We start from the raw sequence: 18351 nt of genomic DNA on the forward strand, positions 1-18351 counted from the left end.
ACTACACCATGGGGCTGGCCCCTGAACTTAATTTTTATGAGGTCATTTTAAACAGCAGTGCTTTTCATAAGTTCGGTTATTGCAGTAACTATGAAAATTTATATATAATTTTTCGACTACCTAAAAGAAAACACTGAAGAATAATGTATTGACTTTTACTATTTATTTCAGTTTTCCAGAGTAATACAGTAATGCTGACAGCTGCATCACATGACTGGATTTAGAGAAATTAATTCTTGTGAAAACCAGTTAGGAAATATAGCACCTCTGCAAAATTCTCAGGCCATCCAGACCAATTTTCAGTAGCCAACATTTGCAAATGATGTTTTAGAGTACTGTGGTCTTTAAGCTCCTTCACGCAAGACAAGTTATTGCATGTCATGACAGAGAGAACATAGCAAGTCCAAAATTTCACAAGGAGGTTGCTATTTATTTCACTTTCGATGGTGTACTCAAGTCTGTTTTCCAAAAAACCGATGAGAATAGGGATAAACTGCAAATATTTGGCTCTTCTCTGGCTGACAGGGTTTAAGTAACACCAACATGCTACACTCTGGAGCAGCAGGATCTTTATTTTTGGTGCCATCTCATGATTTTGCAACAAGTGGGCTACTTCTTTCATGTACTCAGCTGCAAATTTCCCAGCAGTTGGTCCTCCTGTAAGACAAGTGTTTGCATTTCCAGAAGTATTTGGTATATCTAGTAGCTAGTGACATTCGAGAACCCATGTGTTCATTCCTGTTGCTATATATGTGACACTTTGGATACTTTGAATTTTCCTCTTTCTTTTACCCCACCTCGTGTGTTGCTGTGAAGATAAGAAAGTGTGTGTAGTAATGTGAAAGCAGGAATAATATGAAAAGCACTGGAAGGTTCCTGTCTGCAACAGGCTCCTCTCTGGTTCCTTTAATCAGGCACCTGGGAATCAGTATTTCAAGGTGAACAAAACTTGGCTGTGTACACCTAGCAAATCTCCCTCATGATCTCATTCCTGATTCTCTGTCTTCAGTACTTGAGAAAATGCCAGCACATTAGAGCAAACAGAAAACCAAAAGACTGAGCTGCAAAGCCAGGGTCTAAGTGGTAAGAGAAGTTTTTCGTGAGTTGTCCATTGCTATCCCGTTCCCCTTACACATTTCTTAGCCCAGCTCTTTTGCGGTTCTGGGACCAATGTGACCTTACAAAGTTTTCCTTGCTTTGATTACTGACCCAATCTGATCTCAGGCTCTACTTTCATCATATACCTGAACCCCAGATCTTCCTGGTTCAAATCTCAAACTCCAAGAAAGTACTAGCCAAAAAGGCATTGGGTGAAGACTAGATGGTGAGGAGCAGCTGACATAGTTGATTGGATTCTAGCCACTGAAGTTTTGACCCAGCTTGGATTTCTCTTACCTGCACAACCACAGTCCCATGGTCCCAAGAATATTCTTTTTTTTTTTTTTTTTTTTTTTTAATAATTTTATTTATTTATTGTTCCCCCAAAGCCCCAGTAGATAGTTGTATGTCATAGTTGCAACCAAGAATATTCTATTCAATGTTAAAGCTTTAGCTGAAGCCTGGGCAAAAGCCCTTTCCCTTGCTTCCCACCAGTACAGCTAAGGCTAAATAACATCAAATTAAAGGATTCTAATCCTTTTATAATTAGCTAGCTCTTCCCCCAAGTGGTGAAAACAGCTATACGAGGAACTGAGCTTGCCTCACGTGGTGGGTGCCATTTATCCTTCCTTCACACGGGAATTCTCCTGAACTTCCTGTCTTCTCTCCAGCTCTATGCCAGTGGTTCTCAACCATTCTGGCACCTAAGACCTCTCGGTCCTTGAAAACAGTAAGTGTTTTTTTTTTCTTGTGAACACCATTCTTTGAAAGATTTAGTCTATCAAACCACATCTAAGTAACTCATTTTCCCATTAAAAAAAAATTGGTCTATCTCTGACACTTATAGCTACCAGCCAGAGCTTCTAATTAGGAGACGTGTTGTTGAGGGCCACCTATAAAATTTAATTACGTATTCTGAAATTTATTAGACAAAAAAATTGGAGAGAGTTTGGATTTGACAGTTGTTAGAGTGGTGTGTATTTAAATTGTTTACCACTTAATTTTCTAGCCAAATATACATTAACAGTTGCTTTCACTGAGGCACATATTGGCTTTCCTGGTAGGTGTTTTAAGAGCATTAAGCTCTTGTTGATTTTTCTAAGCTATTTTATGTGTAATGCATTTTTACAAGATAAAAAATAAAATATCAAGTAGTTTTACTCTGTGTTGGAATCACATCACTAGGTTGGAATTATATCAACTCACTATAGATTCTTTGATTTTTTTTTATGATCATGAGAACTTTGATAGGCAATTTCAGTATATATGTATATATATTTAATTAATAAAAGGAGGAAAATAATTAGTAATTTATTTCATGGACGTATCCTTTTAAAACATGAGGTCCTTGAGGAGAAAATAACTAGTAATATCTTTGGTGGTGTGAAGACAAAAAACAAATAATTTAGGCAAAGGAAATGTTCTTGGAATTTTAAGACTAGAACTATGAAAATCACTAACTTAAGTGTTAGAATAAGCACAAAGATTTTGAAACACCTATTTTAGCACAGCTGGTTAAATCAGTACCTGTGAAGGCCAACAGTCCAATTCTATAGGCAGCTTGAGCTCTCTTCTCAATGGTCAGAGATTTATCCTTCAACATATGGCCAAGTGCTACAATTTTTTCTTTATGAAAAATACACTCAGCTGGAGGGATATGTTCTTCCTCCTTCTTAATGAAAAGGCCCTTAACAGTGACACTCAAGAATTTCTGGAGGTGCCGATACAGCCCCAGAAAATACTGATAAATCTGAGTACAAAATTGCATATGAACAGGGGTCCTAGCCATTGTGTAAAAAAGCCAGTGGTGCTTCAGTAACACCACTGGCACTAACAGAAGTTAATAGGCGAGAACTCTGGAATTCATCACTTAGCAACACTGTAGAATGGAATACACAAGTCAGGGGGAAGCGATGTGTGCCTAAATCCTTGATCCTGGCATCGAAGGCCTTCTGCAATTTGACTAAACCAAGTTACTTTTGCTTCTCTGGTGCACAAAATCTCAGCTTAAACTAAACTGGTTTCCCCTAACACACACGAAACTCATTCCTGTCTTTGCACCTTTGCTCCTCAAGGCCTGCCAGAAACTTGCCCATTCTACTTTGACTATTCTTACACATACTGAACTTCTTTCCATTGATCTTTCATAGTATTATGCCTATTCTGCTTATTTGTTAGGTAATCAGTGTTTTTCTCTACGTCATAGATTTCCTATATTTATCCTATTTTGCTGAGAAAATAGAAGCAACCAAAAGAGAACTTCCGCAGCTCTTACCATCTCATCCAGTGACCTGTCTGCATCTGTGCCCATACACTCTGACTTTCCTCCTGTTATTATGGATGCCGTCTCCATTTATATAGTAGATTTCAACCAACCCTTCTCACCCCACTCAAGGAGCTTGCTCTGCCATTCTTTTCTTGCCTTACTAATTTTTCCATCTCAGCTGGATCCTTTGCATCATCAACAAGCATGCTATACTTTTTCTCATGAAAAAAATAAAACATTCTCTTGATCTCATATAGCCCCTCCCCCTAGTATTGCACATTCCTTTCTCTGCTCCCCTTTATACAACAACTCTTCAAAGAGTTGCCATACTTCCCATTGTATGTATTCCTTCGCTCTCTCTTGGATGTACTCCAAATAGGATTTCAACCCCACGAGTTTACTGAGATTGCTTGTCAGGGTCACGATGACCTTTGTTTTACTGAATCTCAGTCCTCAGCATTTGACACTCCTTTCTCCTTGAAACATGTTTTTCACCTAGCTTCTAAGATGGCATACTCTCTTGATTTTTCTCCTACTGGTTGCTCTTCATTTTCCTTTGCTGGTTCCCCCTTTTCTTTATGACCTTTAAATATTGGAACGTCCCAAGGCTCAATCCTTGTATCTCTTCTTTTTTTCTATCTATACTTCCAGATGAAATAAACCAGTGTCATGGCTTTAGATACCATCCATATGCTGAAGACTCCCAATTTTATATTTTTAACTGGATTTCTCACCTGAACTCCAAACACATCACTCACATTCAATTGCCACTTGGTCTCTCTATTTGGTTGTCTAAGAGGCTTTTCAAACTTCAAATGTCAAAACAGAATTCCTGGTCTTCTCTAAACCTGCCGCCTCTCAGTTTCTCTATCTTGGAAGATGGCATTCCATCCTTACAGTTGTTCAGGTTGAAATTTTTGGATTTATCCTGGGCTTTTATCTGTCTTACATCTCATTTCCAACTTATCAATAAATCATTTTAGCTCTACTTTCAAAGTGGAAATTTGGACTCCCTGTCCAAATTCGGGACATTCTACAAAATGTACTTGCCTGTACTCTTCAAATATATTAAGGTGCAGGAGTTAAAAAAGCGGGGGGCAGGGGGGCAGCTAGTGTTCTAGATTAAAAGAGCCTGAAGAGACATTACAACTAAATTAAACATGTAATCCATGTTGGATCCCGTATCCACACGTGTGTGCATGCATGTGCGTGAGCATGTGTGTATTTGCTATAAAGGATATTACGGGGACAGTTGGGGAAACATAGACTTGTATCGTCCAATATGGTAGCCACTAGCCACATGTGGCTATGGAGCCCTTGAAATGTGATTAGTCTGAATTGAGATGTGCTATAAAATACATACTGGATTTCAAAGACTATGAAAAAAAGAATGTAAAATATTAATTTTTTTATTGGTTATAAGTTGAAATATTTTGGATATATTAGGGTTTGGATATATTTGGATATATTGGATTATATATAAAATATATTAAAGTTAACTTCCCCCTGTTCTTTTTACTTTTTTTGTGTGTGTGTGAGGAAGATTAGCCCTGAGCTAACATCCATTGCCAATCCTCCTCTTTTTACTGAGGACGATTGGCCCTGGGCTAACATCCGTGCCTATTTTCCTCTTCTTTATATGGGACACCACCACAGCATGGCTTGACAAGTGGTGTGTCGGTGTGCGCCTGGGATCCGAACCTGTGAACCCTGGGCTGCCAAAGTGAAGCGCACGAACTTAACCGCTCCACCACCGGGCCGGCCCCATCTTTTTACTTTTTTAAATGAGGCTACTAGAAAATCTAAAACACCAAGCATGGCCCTGTTTCAAGGCCTTTGTGCTTATTATTGCCTCTGCCTGGAATGTTCTTTCCAGAGATATGCACGTGGCTCACCCCATCAGTTCCTGATGTAATTTGCTCCTGGGCCTCCCCTGACCACTCTCTTTTAAACGTGTGATCTTTGTGATATGGCATCTCCCAACCCCAACCTGTGCAATTATTATTCCCCTTCTCTGTTTTATTGACTCCCCTTGTCAGGATATGAGTCCTGTGAGAGCACAGGTTTTTTTCTGTTTTTCTTCATTGCTGTTATCTCCAATGCCAAGAACAGTCCCCTGCATATACCGTATCCAAAGTAAGTATGCAACAAATATGTGTTGAATAAACGAGAAGTTAGAGATCTGGTTTTTAGCAAACAACTATTGTTCTCTGCACAAGGTATACTTAGAACTTTCTCAAAATCAAAAAATAAGATTTGTTTAATAAGAGAGATACTGTCTCTAGGAAAATTTCAGGGATAAATATATTTATTTTTCTATCTGACTAATTTGCTTTTCTGATATAGTGAGAAGTGCTGGTGTTTTCTGCCAAATTTGGGTTTACAATTTTACTTTATAATTTGTAAAGTAAATAAGGCAATTCCAACAGTACAGCAATACACCTTATAGGGGAAATTGTTTTTACTGCTGCTCAGTAAAAGCAATCACTGGTATTTAATGAGGCGCTTGGTAAATACTTACTCTCAGAGTTGAATGTTAGGGGCCCCTCTGTGATGATGCTGGTGGGAGTTCGGTCTGGGAACATACACAAATAAATGAAGGCTCTTTTTATCCTCGAGGAGCGCATAGTCTCTGCTCATAGATATCATAAGTCTGAAATGCAGCTCTTTTTCTCCAATTAGCTTTACGACAAATCTGAGAAGTTAATATTATTATCTACATTTATAGATGAAGGAATTTCAACATAAGAATAAATTCAAATTGAGAACAAGGTGTAGTATGTTGTGTAAATACCAACTCAAGAAAGGCATGTGAAAAAAATACACTCGACTCTGTACATGAGACTAGTAATTCAAAAATAATTTTTATTTTAACTTACATGATTGAAAGAGTGATGAATACAAATGCCACAAAACTAAAAGCACCCCCTTCAACCAAAAATAAAATGCAGAAGTGAATACAAAAGATATGGAATTAATTACTCGTGCAAAATTCAAAAAATAAAAAAACCCAAACCAAACAAAAAACCCTATAACATTCGTGATTTGAATTTCTATAAAAAGAATCATCTTGACCATTGAACAGAGACTATAGACTATACATACTAATTAGACTGTACAGTGTACCTTTAAAATGAAGGATATATGCATATATATAATATTTATAAATATACAAATATATATACACATTATAACTTCACAGTTGTAAGAACTATTTGCCAGGAAGCCTGGCGAACGATTTTTACTTTAAAATGAAATGAGTTGTTTTTAAAGGTCTTGCTAAAATGTAAATATTTAAAATGACATCTAAATGATATTTTATACAAACACATTCAGAACACAGTTGATATTCCACAGTTTAAATTACACTCACACATATTATTTTGATATCTTGGCATATCCCACCTTGTATCCTCTTAAGAGGAAGAAAAATTATTTAATAAGAGCTACTGAATAGTCTTGTACGTTATTTAATGGACTTGCTACCCTGATATGAAAGCAATAATGAATGGGAGCTGTTGTTTTAACTGTTTGGCCAAGGACTCTATCCAGTGGTGAATGATTTCTCTGGGGCAGTAACCATTCCTCAGGGTGTTCTTCTTCTTCTTTTTTTTTTTGTGAGGAAGATCAGCCCTGAGCTAACATTCATGCTAATCCTCCTCTTTTTGCTGAAGACCGGCTCTGAGCTAACATCTATTGCCAATCCTCCTCCTTTTTCTCCCCAAAGCCCCAGTAGATAGTTGTATGTCATAGTTGCACATCCTTCTAGTTGCTGTATGTGGGACGCGGCCTCAGCATGGCCGGAGAAGCGGTGCGTCGGTGCGCGCCCGGGATCCGAACCCGGGCCGCCAGCAGTGGAGCGCACGCACTCAACCACTAAGCCACGGGGCCGGCCGAGGGTGTTCTTCTTCTTCCTAAACTCATGGTGATTTTTATAGAAGCAAGGACCACTTTTAAAGTCCCTCTGCTCCCACCCCATTGGGATTCCTCCAACTTCCAAGTTCTTGTATCTCAAAAAGCATCGCGGCTTTCTGCCTCCATGACTTTTGGTTTTGATTTGTTCTAGCAGCAAAGTATTATTAAAAAAATGGCTTTTGTTTATTAAAAAAAGTTTAAGTTTTGAGTGTCTGTTTTTTAATAAGCATGGGTATAATCTCAATAAGGTAGTTCTTAGTCATCTACCTGTCTTTTTACCACAATGAAAACATACTTTGGAATTGCCAGGATGGAGAAAAGAAACAAAATAAATCAGTGGAGGCTTGAAAAAATGAAGTTAGAAACAATTAAACTCTTACAATGTGTCATTTTACCAGGTTCTGCAGGCAAACTTTTACTTGAAGAAATTCTTTTTTGTGCTTTGCATTTAAGGTAAAATTAGGTAGCTAAGAGGGCCCCTCAACCCTGAGAACATGACAGAAACACTGCAAGGCGTATGATATTTATCAAAGTATCACATGACTATTTCGAGCTTATAGAAGAACTTCCAAAAAAGTACAAAGATGGCTGTTTTAAAATTCCATACTAATATGATAAGATGGACTCTTTTACTATTGTCAGACGCAATCAACAATGTAATGTACTAAATTATACATAGCCCTATTCTGTTGGCCAAAGGAAAAGTGGATAGGTACTGTGAAACTGGACTTTGAATTCTTTCTGTAACATGTTACATTTCCAGACAACCTCAACAGAACTCTTCAAGTCTTAAATACATTCCAGCTAAATCACAGCACCATCTTGATTAACAGGGCCATTTTTTTTTTTTTTTTAACAGGGCCATTTTATTAAGACAGCTGTTAGGCAGAGTTAACTTGTAATTAAAAGGTGGTGGCAACTTCAGTTCCATGACGACCTCCGACTTTAACACAGTCTCGAGGAAATCTGTCCAACTGTTCATAGGCAAGCCGCCCGTCTTCTCCTGGATATAGAATATTCAAAATGAATACCAGTTTGAACTTAACTTTTTTATTCATCACTCAGAATAATTAATTCTGATAAATTAATACCAGTTGTTTAGGTACGGATTGCTATATTTTGCTGATGTTAACTTTAGGGAAGGAAAAATCATCTGTTACTCTTAATTATATTGTTTGTTAGGTAACATTTAGAACAACCAAGAACTTTTGAGCTAATGCCAGAGACTAAAAAATGCCAGAGTGTGAAACAGAGAGGAAGTCCTATGGGCATTTGATGTAGATATTTTCACATAATAGGTTTTTTTTGTGAGGACGATCAGCCCTGAGCTAACATCCGTGCTAATCCTCCTCTTTTTGCTGAGGAAGACCAGCTCTGAGCTAACATCTACTGCCAATCCTCCTCCTTTTTTTCCCCCCAAAGCCCCAATAGATAGTTGTATGTCATAGGTGCACATCCCTCTAGTTGCTGTATGTGGGACGTGGCCTCAGCATGGCTGGACAAGCGGTGCGTTGGTGCGCGCCCGGGATCCAAACCTGGGCCGCCAGCAGCGGAGCGCGCGCACTTAACCGCTAAGCCACGGGCCGGCCCTCACATAGTAGATTTACTCCTGAGAAATCATATGGATTATATTTTAAAAGCATTAGGGATTTCCATATGTCTGGTCCTTGACTTCAGTGCGTTGGACCTTTACATAACTTTTACTTTTATATATTGGTACCTCTAAATGATCTTTCATAAAAGTCAAATTTAGGCTTTCAAACTTCAGCTAAAAAATTACTTTGCCATATAAACATGTGGTGATGCCATCTACCAGCCAACAGCTAGTTCAGTTTTGTCAGTAGTGTATCATCTTGAATAGCCAACATGTATTTGCAAATTATTTGAATATTTTGTTCCATTTTTCCTATTATTTAGAAAATGGGAAAATTTTCTAAATTTTGTAAAAGTACAGATACTAGTAATAAGAAGCAGGCTTTCATACATTTAACAAATGAGACAAAGATGGAAATAATTAGTTGTGTTCAATCAGAAGTTCATTGTAAAGAAAAACAAAAGTAAAAAAAGATTCATGAATGCTGGAAATATACTGATATTAGTGGGTTTTAGAAAAGGACTCTAATCATGTATTTTATAATATACCATAGTCTCTGGAAACAGAAGCCTTTCAATAAACCAAAAGTCTGTTCTTTTTTTTTTTTTTTTTGATACATTTAACATTTTCAGTAACACATTAGATACAAAAGTAGAGATTTGCCTGTATTTAAGAGAACTTTGTAGTGAACTCTTCTACAAGCAAAAGCCACCAATTTTTAGAGATTTTTGTTGATTTTTTCCTGCATGCCTTGACTTTTCTGAGGCAAATCCTATTTTTTTTTTTCCTAATTCAGTAGTTTTCAATTTTTTATTACTTTGGAGTAGAACCCTTTATTTGAAACTAAATATTTATGCAAAGCCCTGATATATAAAACAGCACCTTTTCCATTGATGACAGGAGGAGGAGATGGAGATACAGAGGGCCCGAGTTAGGCCCATTCATACCATGCTCCTTGCCCACTCACACACACCCCTGTGGATGCCTTGGCTAACGAATGCTGGTTTAAAAACAGCTAATACCAGGCCAATTCCCATTTTGATCATGGATATAGTCCAATTTAGAGATGTTCACTTCTTCCCCCAGAGTCCCACAGAATTTAGGTGGCCTAGACGGTCAGGATTCCATTGCAGTGCCCTACTGGGTCTGGGTGTCCATGGTGGATTATGCAACTTCAGCACATCTCAATGTGCCCCTCTTTAAAATGAGACTAACCCTACTTCCTCCTTCATGGAGTTCTTGGGAGGATTAAATGAGCTAACCCATGCAGAGCCCTCAAAACAGTGCCTGGCACCTATACAGCAATTCCTCTACAGGTGTTACTCAATATTATTTAGTGACACAACCAGGGCCCGGCTCTAACGGCATCTCACTCTTACTAACATTCAGTTTTCAGTGGGCTTTGATCTGTGTTGGCTAGTCCTTTAACAGCCCTGTGAAGCAGGTGGGGTGTTGGAGGACAAAAAGCCTGAGCTTTGGGGCGTCAGGCAGTGTGGTTCCAAACTGGACTGAGGTCCAGCCAGGAGGCAATGGAATGTCCGTAGCCACGGTGAAAACTGCTCTGTTCAATATAGTGGCCACCAGCCACATGTGGCTATTTATATTTGAATGTTAACACTCAAAATTAAATAAAGTTGAACCTTTAGTTCCTCATTCATAGTAGCCACGTTGCACTGCTCAATAGCCACATGTGAATCCTGGCTGCCGCATGGGACAGTGCACATAGAGAACATCCCGATCATCACAGAGAGATCTATTGGGCAGCTCTAGGTTAAAATATTGAAATAATTCCATACTGGTTGGTACAGAGCTGCTGCCTTGAGTCCCTCAAATGCCCTGCGACCACCCTCAGCCCTTCATCATAGGGTAGCTTTTATCAATTCCCATTGAAAATACTATTTTCACTATATTAATTCAGTCATCTGTGTGGGATAAAAATGCACCAGTATTTGTGTAGTAGGGTCAAAAGAGATTCATAACATTGAGTTCAGAGGTTCTCAAATTTTGTTGCATATTAGAATCACTTGGGAGCAATTTAAAAATCCCAATGTCGAGCCACATCTCAGCCCAATGAAAGCAGAATCTTTGGAAGTGGAACCCAGGCATGGGTATATTTTAAAGCTTCCTTGGTGATTCCAATGTGCAGCTAGCGTTGAGAACCATGAACTGGTGGTGTGAAAGGGCAGGGGGCTGGGGGGAGCCATGTCCATAAAGAGCTAAGATGAAGCAGGTGTGATAAGCAGTCCTGGAGATGCTAGTATTTGTGCAGCTGAAGTGAATCTTGGGGCACAGTCAACAGGGATAAACTTCCTGAGCTTACACTGGAAAGAGAAGCATTGTGGGCTATGCTTTACAAACATCGGGCTCACCTTCATCATTATTTCAGAACATGAAGGGATAAAAGTTCAAACTAATAATACCCCGGGCACAGTTTAAGGGATTTAAATAATTTCTATGCCTAAAACAGCCACAAGGAATAACTGTTTTATCCTCTAAACAAACGTATGCTGGCTAAGATTTCTGTGCATCGAATGATATATTCAATAGCAGAACAAAGCCTTATTAAACCAGTAACTGTAAGAAAGAACATCTAACAAAGAATGTGATTTTCACAGTGATTAAAAATACCATGAGATTTCCCCTTACGGTATTAAGCTACTAAAGTCAAACTAGGGTGGCTTTGTTCCAACTAGTATTATTGACCGGATTATATATGAGTACTTTCACGTGGATAGCTTTTGCACTTGAAGAGTGTGTTGTAGTAGTAAAATTATTTATAACATTTATATTTTTTTATGCAGAGTTAAAAAAGCCTCTCTCTACCCTCCCAACTCCTCCAAAAGAATAAAAGTATGAAACCTGCTAGGCATGAACCTTTATAAAGTGGAGTGAAGGGGAAGGTTTATCTTGTTATTCCAGAATAAAATAAATACCTCAATTCTTTTCTTTGGTGTTGGGGCTCAGGAGGGCATAGGCCAGTAGGGCAATCAGAGGTTAACCTGAGAGTCAGGAGAGGCTAAGGTACCTGGGGAATGATGGCATTCCCTGGGGAATGCACCCTGGAACCTCAGCCAATCATTGTCCTCCACGTAGTGCCGACCCCAACCTGGCCTTCCAACCTGGACTCCTGACTATTGCTTCTGCTCTATAGTTTGACTTTTATGTTCTTGATTCCAAACAGTGCACAGACTGGTTAACCCATCTACACAGGCTCCTGAAAGCAACCCTCACCCTCAACACCCAGACAGTTAGAACAAGGAGTTGGGGGGAGATGGAAATTGATCAGTTCCTTATACTGTGTGTGTCTGTGTGTGTGTCTGTGTGTCTGTGTGTCTGTGTGTGTAGAAGTGTGAGCAGATAGCCTATAGGGGGAAAACTGCTAAAACAGGGCACACGAAACTTTTCCTTACCGTTCCCTTTGAGGGTATCAAAAGTAAACAATCATGTAAAAAAAAAAACTCACCAAGAGACAAGAGGGTTTCTGAGGCCACATTTCTGATTTCTTCAGTGTCAGACTGACACAGTGTCACCAGCATTTTAATGCTTTCAGTAGCCTACAAGGAGAAAACAGGTAAAATAGCATTCTGTTACTTATGTCTCGGATTACATGAGACTTAGCATTTCAAAGCTGGTCGGGACTTTAAAAACCATCCTACTCAGGGGTTCCCCAACCTAGCTGAGTGTCAGGATCACTTTAGCGAGCTCTTTTAAGTACAGATTCCTGGGCACCACTCCAGACGGACTATATTAGAATTTCCTGGGATGGAGCCCAGGATTCGTCCTTGTAGGAGCTCTGATGATCAGCTGAATTCCTCATTCCACAGAGGACTCCAGGCCTAGAGCAGTGAAGTGACTAGCCGGCTTTTCTAGAATAGAATTTACTTCTCCTAGTTCTTTCCACTGTATCCCACTCCTTCCAAAACAGCTCTAATTTAAGAATTCCTAATATTTAGCTTATATGCTAAAAGAGAGGAAAAGAATAAAGGTCAAGGATGGGAATTCCTCTATTGGTTTATTCCACAAACATTTATTGAGCACTCTATGAACCAGGCAGTTCACAAGGCACAGGTGGTTTAGCAATGAACAAGACATGGTCCTGGCCCTCCAGAGTTTACAGTCTAGTGGAAAGACAGATTGTTAAACAAGTAAAGTAATTGTTATAATGAATAATAGGCTGAGTCAGGGTACTAGGGCAGAACATGTCTGGGAAACATAACCTGGTGTGATCAGGGAAGTCTTCATGGAGGAAGTGATATCTTAGAGGAGTTAGCCAGGTTTGGGTACGGGGTAGGGGTGTGTGTGTGAGTGTGTGTGTTTGGGGGTGTGGAGGGGGAAACAAATTCCAGACAGGGCCAAATCAAAGACGGCCTTACAAGTCACGTTAAAGGTTTTGGACTTCATTCTAAGAACATGGAAAGCCAAGGAAGAGTTTTGTTTTGTTTTTGCTGAGGAAGATGTGCCCTGAGCTAACATCTGTGCCAATTTTCCTCTATTTTGTATGTGGGTCACCACCACAGCACGGCCACTGATGAATGGTGTAGGTCAGCACCCGGGAACCAAACCTGGGCCACTTGAAGTGGAGCGTGCTGAATTTAACCACTAAGCCATGGGGCCAGTGCCCATGGAAGAGTTTTAGGCAGAATTTGTATTTTATTATGAGCATTCTAATTGCAGTAAAGAGGACGGAATGAAGGGAGTCCAGACTCGAAGGAGGCAAAGCGACTGCTAGGTAGGTTGCTCGAATCCATGTGAAGAGAGTGGGAATAAAGAGTGGACAGATTCAGGCTACTGAGGAAGTGGGATCAACAGGATGGGGAGGCTGGTTGGAGGTGGAGGATGAGCGTGAGGGAGGGGTCACTAGCAGCTCCTAGGTTTCTGGCATGGGCTACTGGGAGGTGACTGTACGATCCACTAAGATACAGAAGACTAGAGGACAGGGAGAGATCGGTGGAGTTTGTGGTATCTTCTGAGATATCTAACGGCAAGCTGGATAATAGGTGGGAAGGGAAGACCTGGACTGGAAATATTGGGAGTTATTAGCATATAGATGATAACAGAGGACATGGGGGTAGATGTTTACCCAGGGAGAACCCGTGGAGGGAGAAGAGGGCCTAGCATAGGGTCTTTACGAACACCACTATTTAGGGCAGGTACAAGAAAGGCAGCCTGCCTGCTACAAAACAAAAATGCTCTTGCTGAGATTTTGAGGAGTTGATAACAGATAATAAATTGGGGTTTTCTTTCTTAGAAGAAAGCTAGGTTTATGAAGTGGTGGTGGTGGTGCTGGGTGCCAGAATATGGCAAACTGGGGTGAGCAGCATGGGTAGACTATGGGTTATTTTAGCTCAATGAGACAGACGGGGGACCTAAAATTGGAGGGCCATTTGATTTGAGGAACTTCATCTCTCAACGTTGTTTCCAGTTTGATAATAGAAGAGAAAAATAGAAAAGAATAGGAAAAAAATGGGGTGTCTGCTTGCTATCATTAATTAAAAAAAATTATTTTTCCTGATAAGTTAGCTAGAGTTAGGGAAATCATGAGTGGATGGAGGAAATCATGAGTCTGCACTATTTTTTACGCATGTTTCACACCATGCTGCATAGAGCCCCTTTTGGGAGCTGGGGGCCTGGGGATGGTTTAGAAAGAGGTCTTTTATTCTGCACAAAGAATCCTATCCTCTAGGAGAAAAGGGAAAAGGAGAGGAATCCGTGCTCCCAAACTTGGGATATGCTCGAGTTTAAAACTAGAGCTTCGGGGCCGGCCCCGTGGCTTAGTGGTTAAGTGCGCGCGCTCCGCTACTGGCGGCCTGGGTTCGGATCCCCGGCGCGCACCGACGCACCGCTTCTCTGGCCATGCTGAGGCCGCGTCCCACATACAGCAACTAGAAGGATGTGCAACTATGACGTACAACTATCTACTGGGGCTTTGGGGAAAAAAAAGGAGGAGGATTGGCAATAGATGTTAGCTCAGGGCTGGTCTTCCTCAGCAAAAAGAGGAGGATTGGCATGGATGTGAGCTCAGGGCTGATCTTCCTCACACACACACAAAAAAACCAAAAAAACTGGAGCCTCTACTGTAACCTTCGAAGCATGTAAATCCACAAAAACTAATGCAGATCACTGTATCCTCACGTCTATTTACGTGGACTCCATATCACAGCCATCATCACTGATGTGTCACTGTATATCAGGAGAGCACCCAAATAAATAGCAGTCACTGTGGGCTTTTTTTTTTTGCCACCTAAAGGTCATTTTTTTGACCAAGTAACAAGGAAGGCAAAATTTCCCAGAACTGCTTTCTTTCACAGGTCATTAACTTTTTCTTTTGAGGTGTTAATCCCTTTCTTCATGTCCCATCAGGCCTGCAAGTCCCTGCCCCTTGTCCTACGCACCCATCCAAGGTTCCAGCAAGTTCTAAGGTGTGGCCTTCTCATTCTTTTCTCAAGAGCAATTAGTCTTATTTTTTGTGATTAAAGTAGGTCAAATATTAAATCTTGACTATTGAAAGGGCAAACTCTTTAACGTTGGGAATTCTCAGCCCCTTTTTTCCATTTACATTTTAGCTCTCTCAGTGCTCACTAACACCTTCCTCTGACCCAGTTAAGATTGGTGAGCTGTTTAGTAAAAACAGTTCATGGGGAATGATCTAGAAATTTATTGGCACATTGAATTTTAGCACTTCTTTGCAAATTTTATTTATCCCTGCCATTTTTTGTATACAATAAAAATTGGTGAAACCATCATATCATCTCTCTTTTGGGATAAGATATACTTTTTTAATACTGACCCAGAGGCAAACTGATTCCTGTGGGCTATTGAAAAACATAATTGTTTTCTAAAACTTAGTGACTTTAATAAAACAAAATCACATTTAGTTACTGTTTAAAGATAAAAGGAACCCCCAAGCTAAGATACAGTGCAAAGGAGATAAGAAATGCGGCCAAAACAGGTACTTCTAAATATGGAAGGAAAGCTGTTATATACACTTGGCTGAGTCGTGCTCGAAGCTGAACTGCCAGGGGGCTCTAAGGCTGGGCTTTACCTCCAGGCTTTTCAGGGCCAGGCAAGCTGCCTTCTGGAGCTGAGGGTCTGTCTTTGTTAGTGCTTCACAGTAATAGAGCAAGGCCTGAAAGAGAAGGATGGACACCGTGAAGACATTTTGACGTGTTTGTAGTTTTAGAGGTATATATCATTTTTACTCCCTGAGATAAACGATAGCGTGAAACAAGACATTTTGCACTACCTTCAGAGCACATAAAAAAAAAATCCATTAAAATTCATGTTTATTAAAAGAGCGGTCTCTCTATTCAAGCCACTGATCTTATATTCTACCAGGACACAGCCTCTGGGGAATAGGAAGTTGGAAGATATAAAGTATGATTCTGGCTTTCCAGGGATGCTCAGTTCTAGAAGAAATGCTAAGACTAATTAGAAGGAACTGCAGAGAAGAAACGTTCTAGGTGCCACGATAAAGCTACAAGATGCTAAGTCAGTCACATGGAAAAGAGTCACCTCCTGGAGTGCTGGGTCAGGTTTCATAAAAATGATGTTTGAACTGGACCAGAAAGGGTGGGTTAGATTTCAGTAGGGAAGCTGGGGGAGAAAATGGCATTCCAGCCAAAGGGAAGACAGGAGGAGGCAGGAAGTTCCAGTTAGAAGGTGGTGCTGTGTTTGATACATGGCATATGGGTGTCTGTATAAAAATCTCTAAAAAAAAAATTTTTTTCTTATTTTTATCAAGCTAATTTCTTTCTAAATAGCTTATAATTCTTAGATTTATCTCTTTTGAATGGCCACATGTCTTCTCAAGGTCTTAATTTCATGCCTGGATCACCACCACAGCATTTCTGCTTCCAGCACCTAATGATGAGGGACCCCTTTCTCAAGTGTGTATTATGTCCCTCATGAGCAGACCCTCTCCCCCTCTCTTAGAATAGTAGAGTGCCTCCCTTTTCTTTTTTGTTTTGGCCTAGCATCAAATTGGAACTCCTCATTATGAGCTTTTCAATGTCCTAAACCAGTTCGCTCCCCACTCTCTCTCTAACTGCCTGCTTTTCCTACCAGACTCACTGATAGACCCAGTTGCTGTGCTCCCCACAGAGAACTCCATGTGCTCTGTTCTCCTCTTGACAGGCCTCATTCCTGATTATCTTCAAAACTGGCTCAAGACCCAGGCCCCACTTCATTAACCACTGTGTGGCCAGCTCTCTAGTATTCTTCTCTCCGATTTCCTATAACTTACATTTTCCTTCGTTTGTATTAAGCTAACTGTCATTATTTATCTGCATCTGTATTTATAAGTATATATATTTCTAATATGTCTCTCAACTTCCTCACATGTAATTTTGGGCATTTTACTTAACTCCCTGTACCTCAGTCTGCTAATCTGCAAAATGGTTTTAATAATGAGACCCACTCATAGTGCTTAACTTCTTTAATTTTCTTCCTCTCATTCAATGGTGGTAAGGACGATTGGCTCATAGAACAGCCTTTTGAGCAAGTTCTACTAAAAGTCCAGAACTTTGTAGGAAAGAACAATATGAAGTTCATGCTCTTGGGCCCAAATAGCATTAGAATGGAATATCTTCTTGTAAGTACACAAACATCCCACCACACTAGCTCAGGTAATACCTTAGAAAAGTTAAACAGACTCTTCTCAGAGTTCAACATTTGACCTTTCCAAGGACAAGAAAGGGCCGAGTTTAATTTTCTTGAGCTGATCTGAAGGTTGATGCGAGTTAAGTTTTTAGACGTGAGTTAGTTTAGTTTTGGGCGCCCAAATTGTAAAGGACACCCAGAGGACCAAGCCCCCTTGTACCAGCCCCAATGTGCTTGAATTGTAGATGCCTGTTACGCCTGGATGGCTATTGAATTAAAGCCAAGGGAGAGGTAAATCGCCTCTTTCCTAGCAACAGGAGTGATGGCTTTTAAAATTAAAAACATTCTAGCTCTTTGACCCAATAGCTTGATGACTTGACTCCAAACTACTCATAAAATAGATGTGTCTGTAAACACACACACACGTTATGTTCACCATAATATTTTTCAGAGTTGGAAACTACACAAATGCCCATCAATATTGAATAAGATAATAAATTATGGGATATCCATGCACTGAGATGCCATTAATCCATCAAATAGAATGGAGTAGATCAATATGTTCTGACATGGAAAGAAAATAACCATGATATATTACACTTAAAAAATCAACACACAACAGAATAGTGTGATCTCATTTAAGAAAAAATAATTACATATGTTAGCATATACATAGAAAAGAAATCTGAAGGAATAGACACTAAGTTATTAACAGTTTTTTCTGGGGGCTGGACTTACAGGCACTTAACTATTTATAGAATATTTTTGCAGTTTAAATTGTTTTACAGAGTATATATTATTAATAAGCAGAAGAAAACTATTTTTATAAAAAAATAGATGACAAAATATTCATAGTAAATGACAGAAAATTAAACAAGCT

At 39.7% G+C, this 18351-nt stretch overlaps 2 protein-coding genes across 7 annotated transcripts in view; both read right to left on the bottom strand.

Moving 5' to 3' along the window:
• Positions 1-229: 229 nt before the first annotated feature.
• ARMH2 (armadillo like helical domain containing 2) lies at positions 230-2898 on the bottom strand. Its single transcript, XM_014788712.2, has 2 exons — positions 2626-2898; positions 230-657 (listed from the first exon to the last, which is right to left on the bottom strand). Exons 1-2 carry the CDS (start codon positions 2885-2887, stop codon positions 230-232), a joined length of 690 nt encoding a protein of 229 aa, XP_014644198.2. The 5' UTR covers positions 2888-2898.
• A 3305-nt stretch (positions 2899-6203) lies between these two features.
• Positions 6204-18351, bottom strand: part of RIPOR2 (RHO family interacting cell polarization regulator 2) — a 219759-nt gene continuing 207611 nt past the window's right edge. For all 6 annotated transcript variants that reach the window (XM_087438104.1, XM_087438101.1, XM_087438102.1 and 3 more), the window contains 3 exons: positions 15916-15999; positions 12337-12427; positions 6204-8282 (listed from right to left, as the gene is read on the bottom strand). In XM_087438104.1, coding sequence (XP_087294230.1) covers positions 8182-8282; positions 12337-12427; positions 15916-15999 — 276 coding nt within the window. In that variant the 3' untranslated portion in view covers positions 6204-8181. The remainder of the gene's footprint in view (positions 8283-12336; positions 12428-15915; positions 16000-18351) is intronic.

This window comes from Ceratotherium simum, chromosome 13 (assembly GCF_057802395.1).
Source record: "Ceratotherium simum simum isolate JZ-2026a chromosome 13, ASM5780239v1, whole genome shotgun sequence".
NCBI classification, from domain to species: Eukaryota; Metazoa; Chordata; class Mammalia; order Perissodactyla; family Rhinocerotidae; genus Ceratotherium; species Ceratotherium simum.

Coding starts and splice junctions, on each gene's coding strand:
- ARMH2 (XM_014788712.2), bottom strand. CDS start 2,887: ATGGCTAGGACCCCTGTTCATATGCAATTTTGTACTCAGATTTATCAG. Junction 658..2,625: donor TGGACTGTTGGCCTTCACAG/GTACTGATTTAA, acceptor CTTGTCTTACAG/GAGGACCAACTGCTGGGAAA.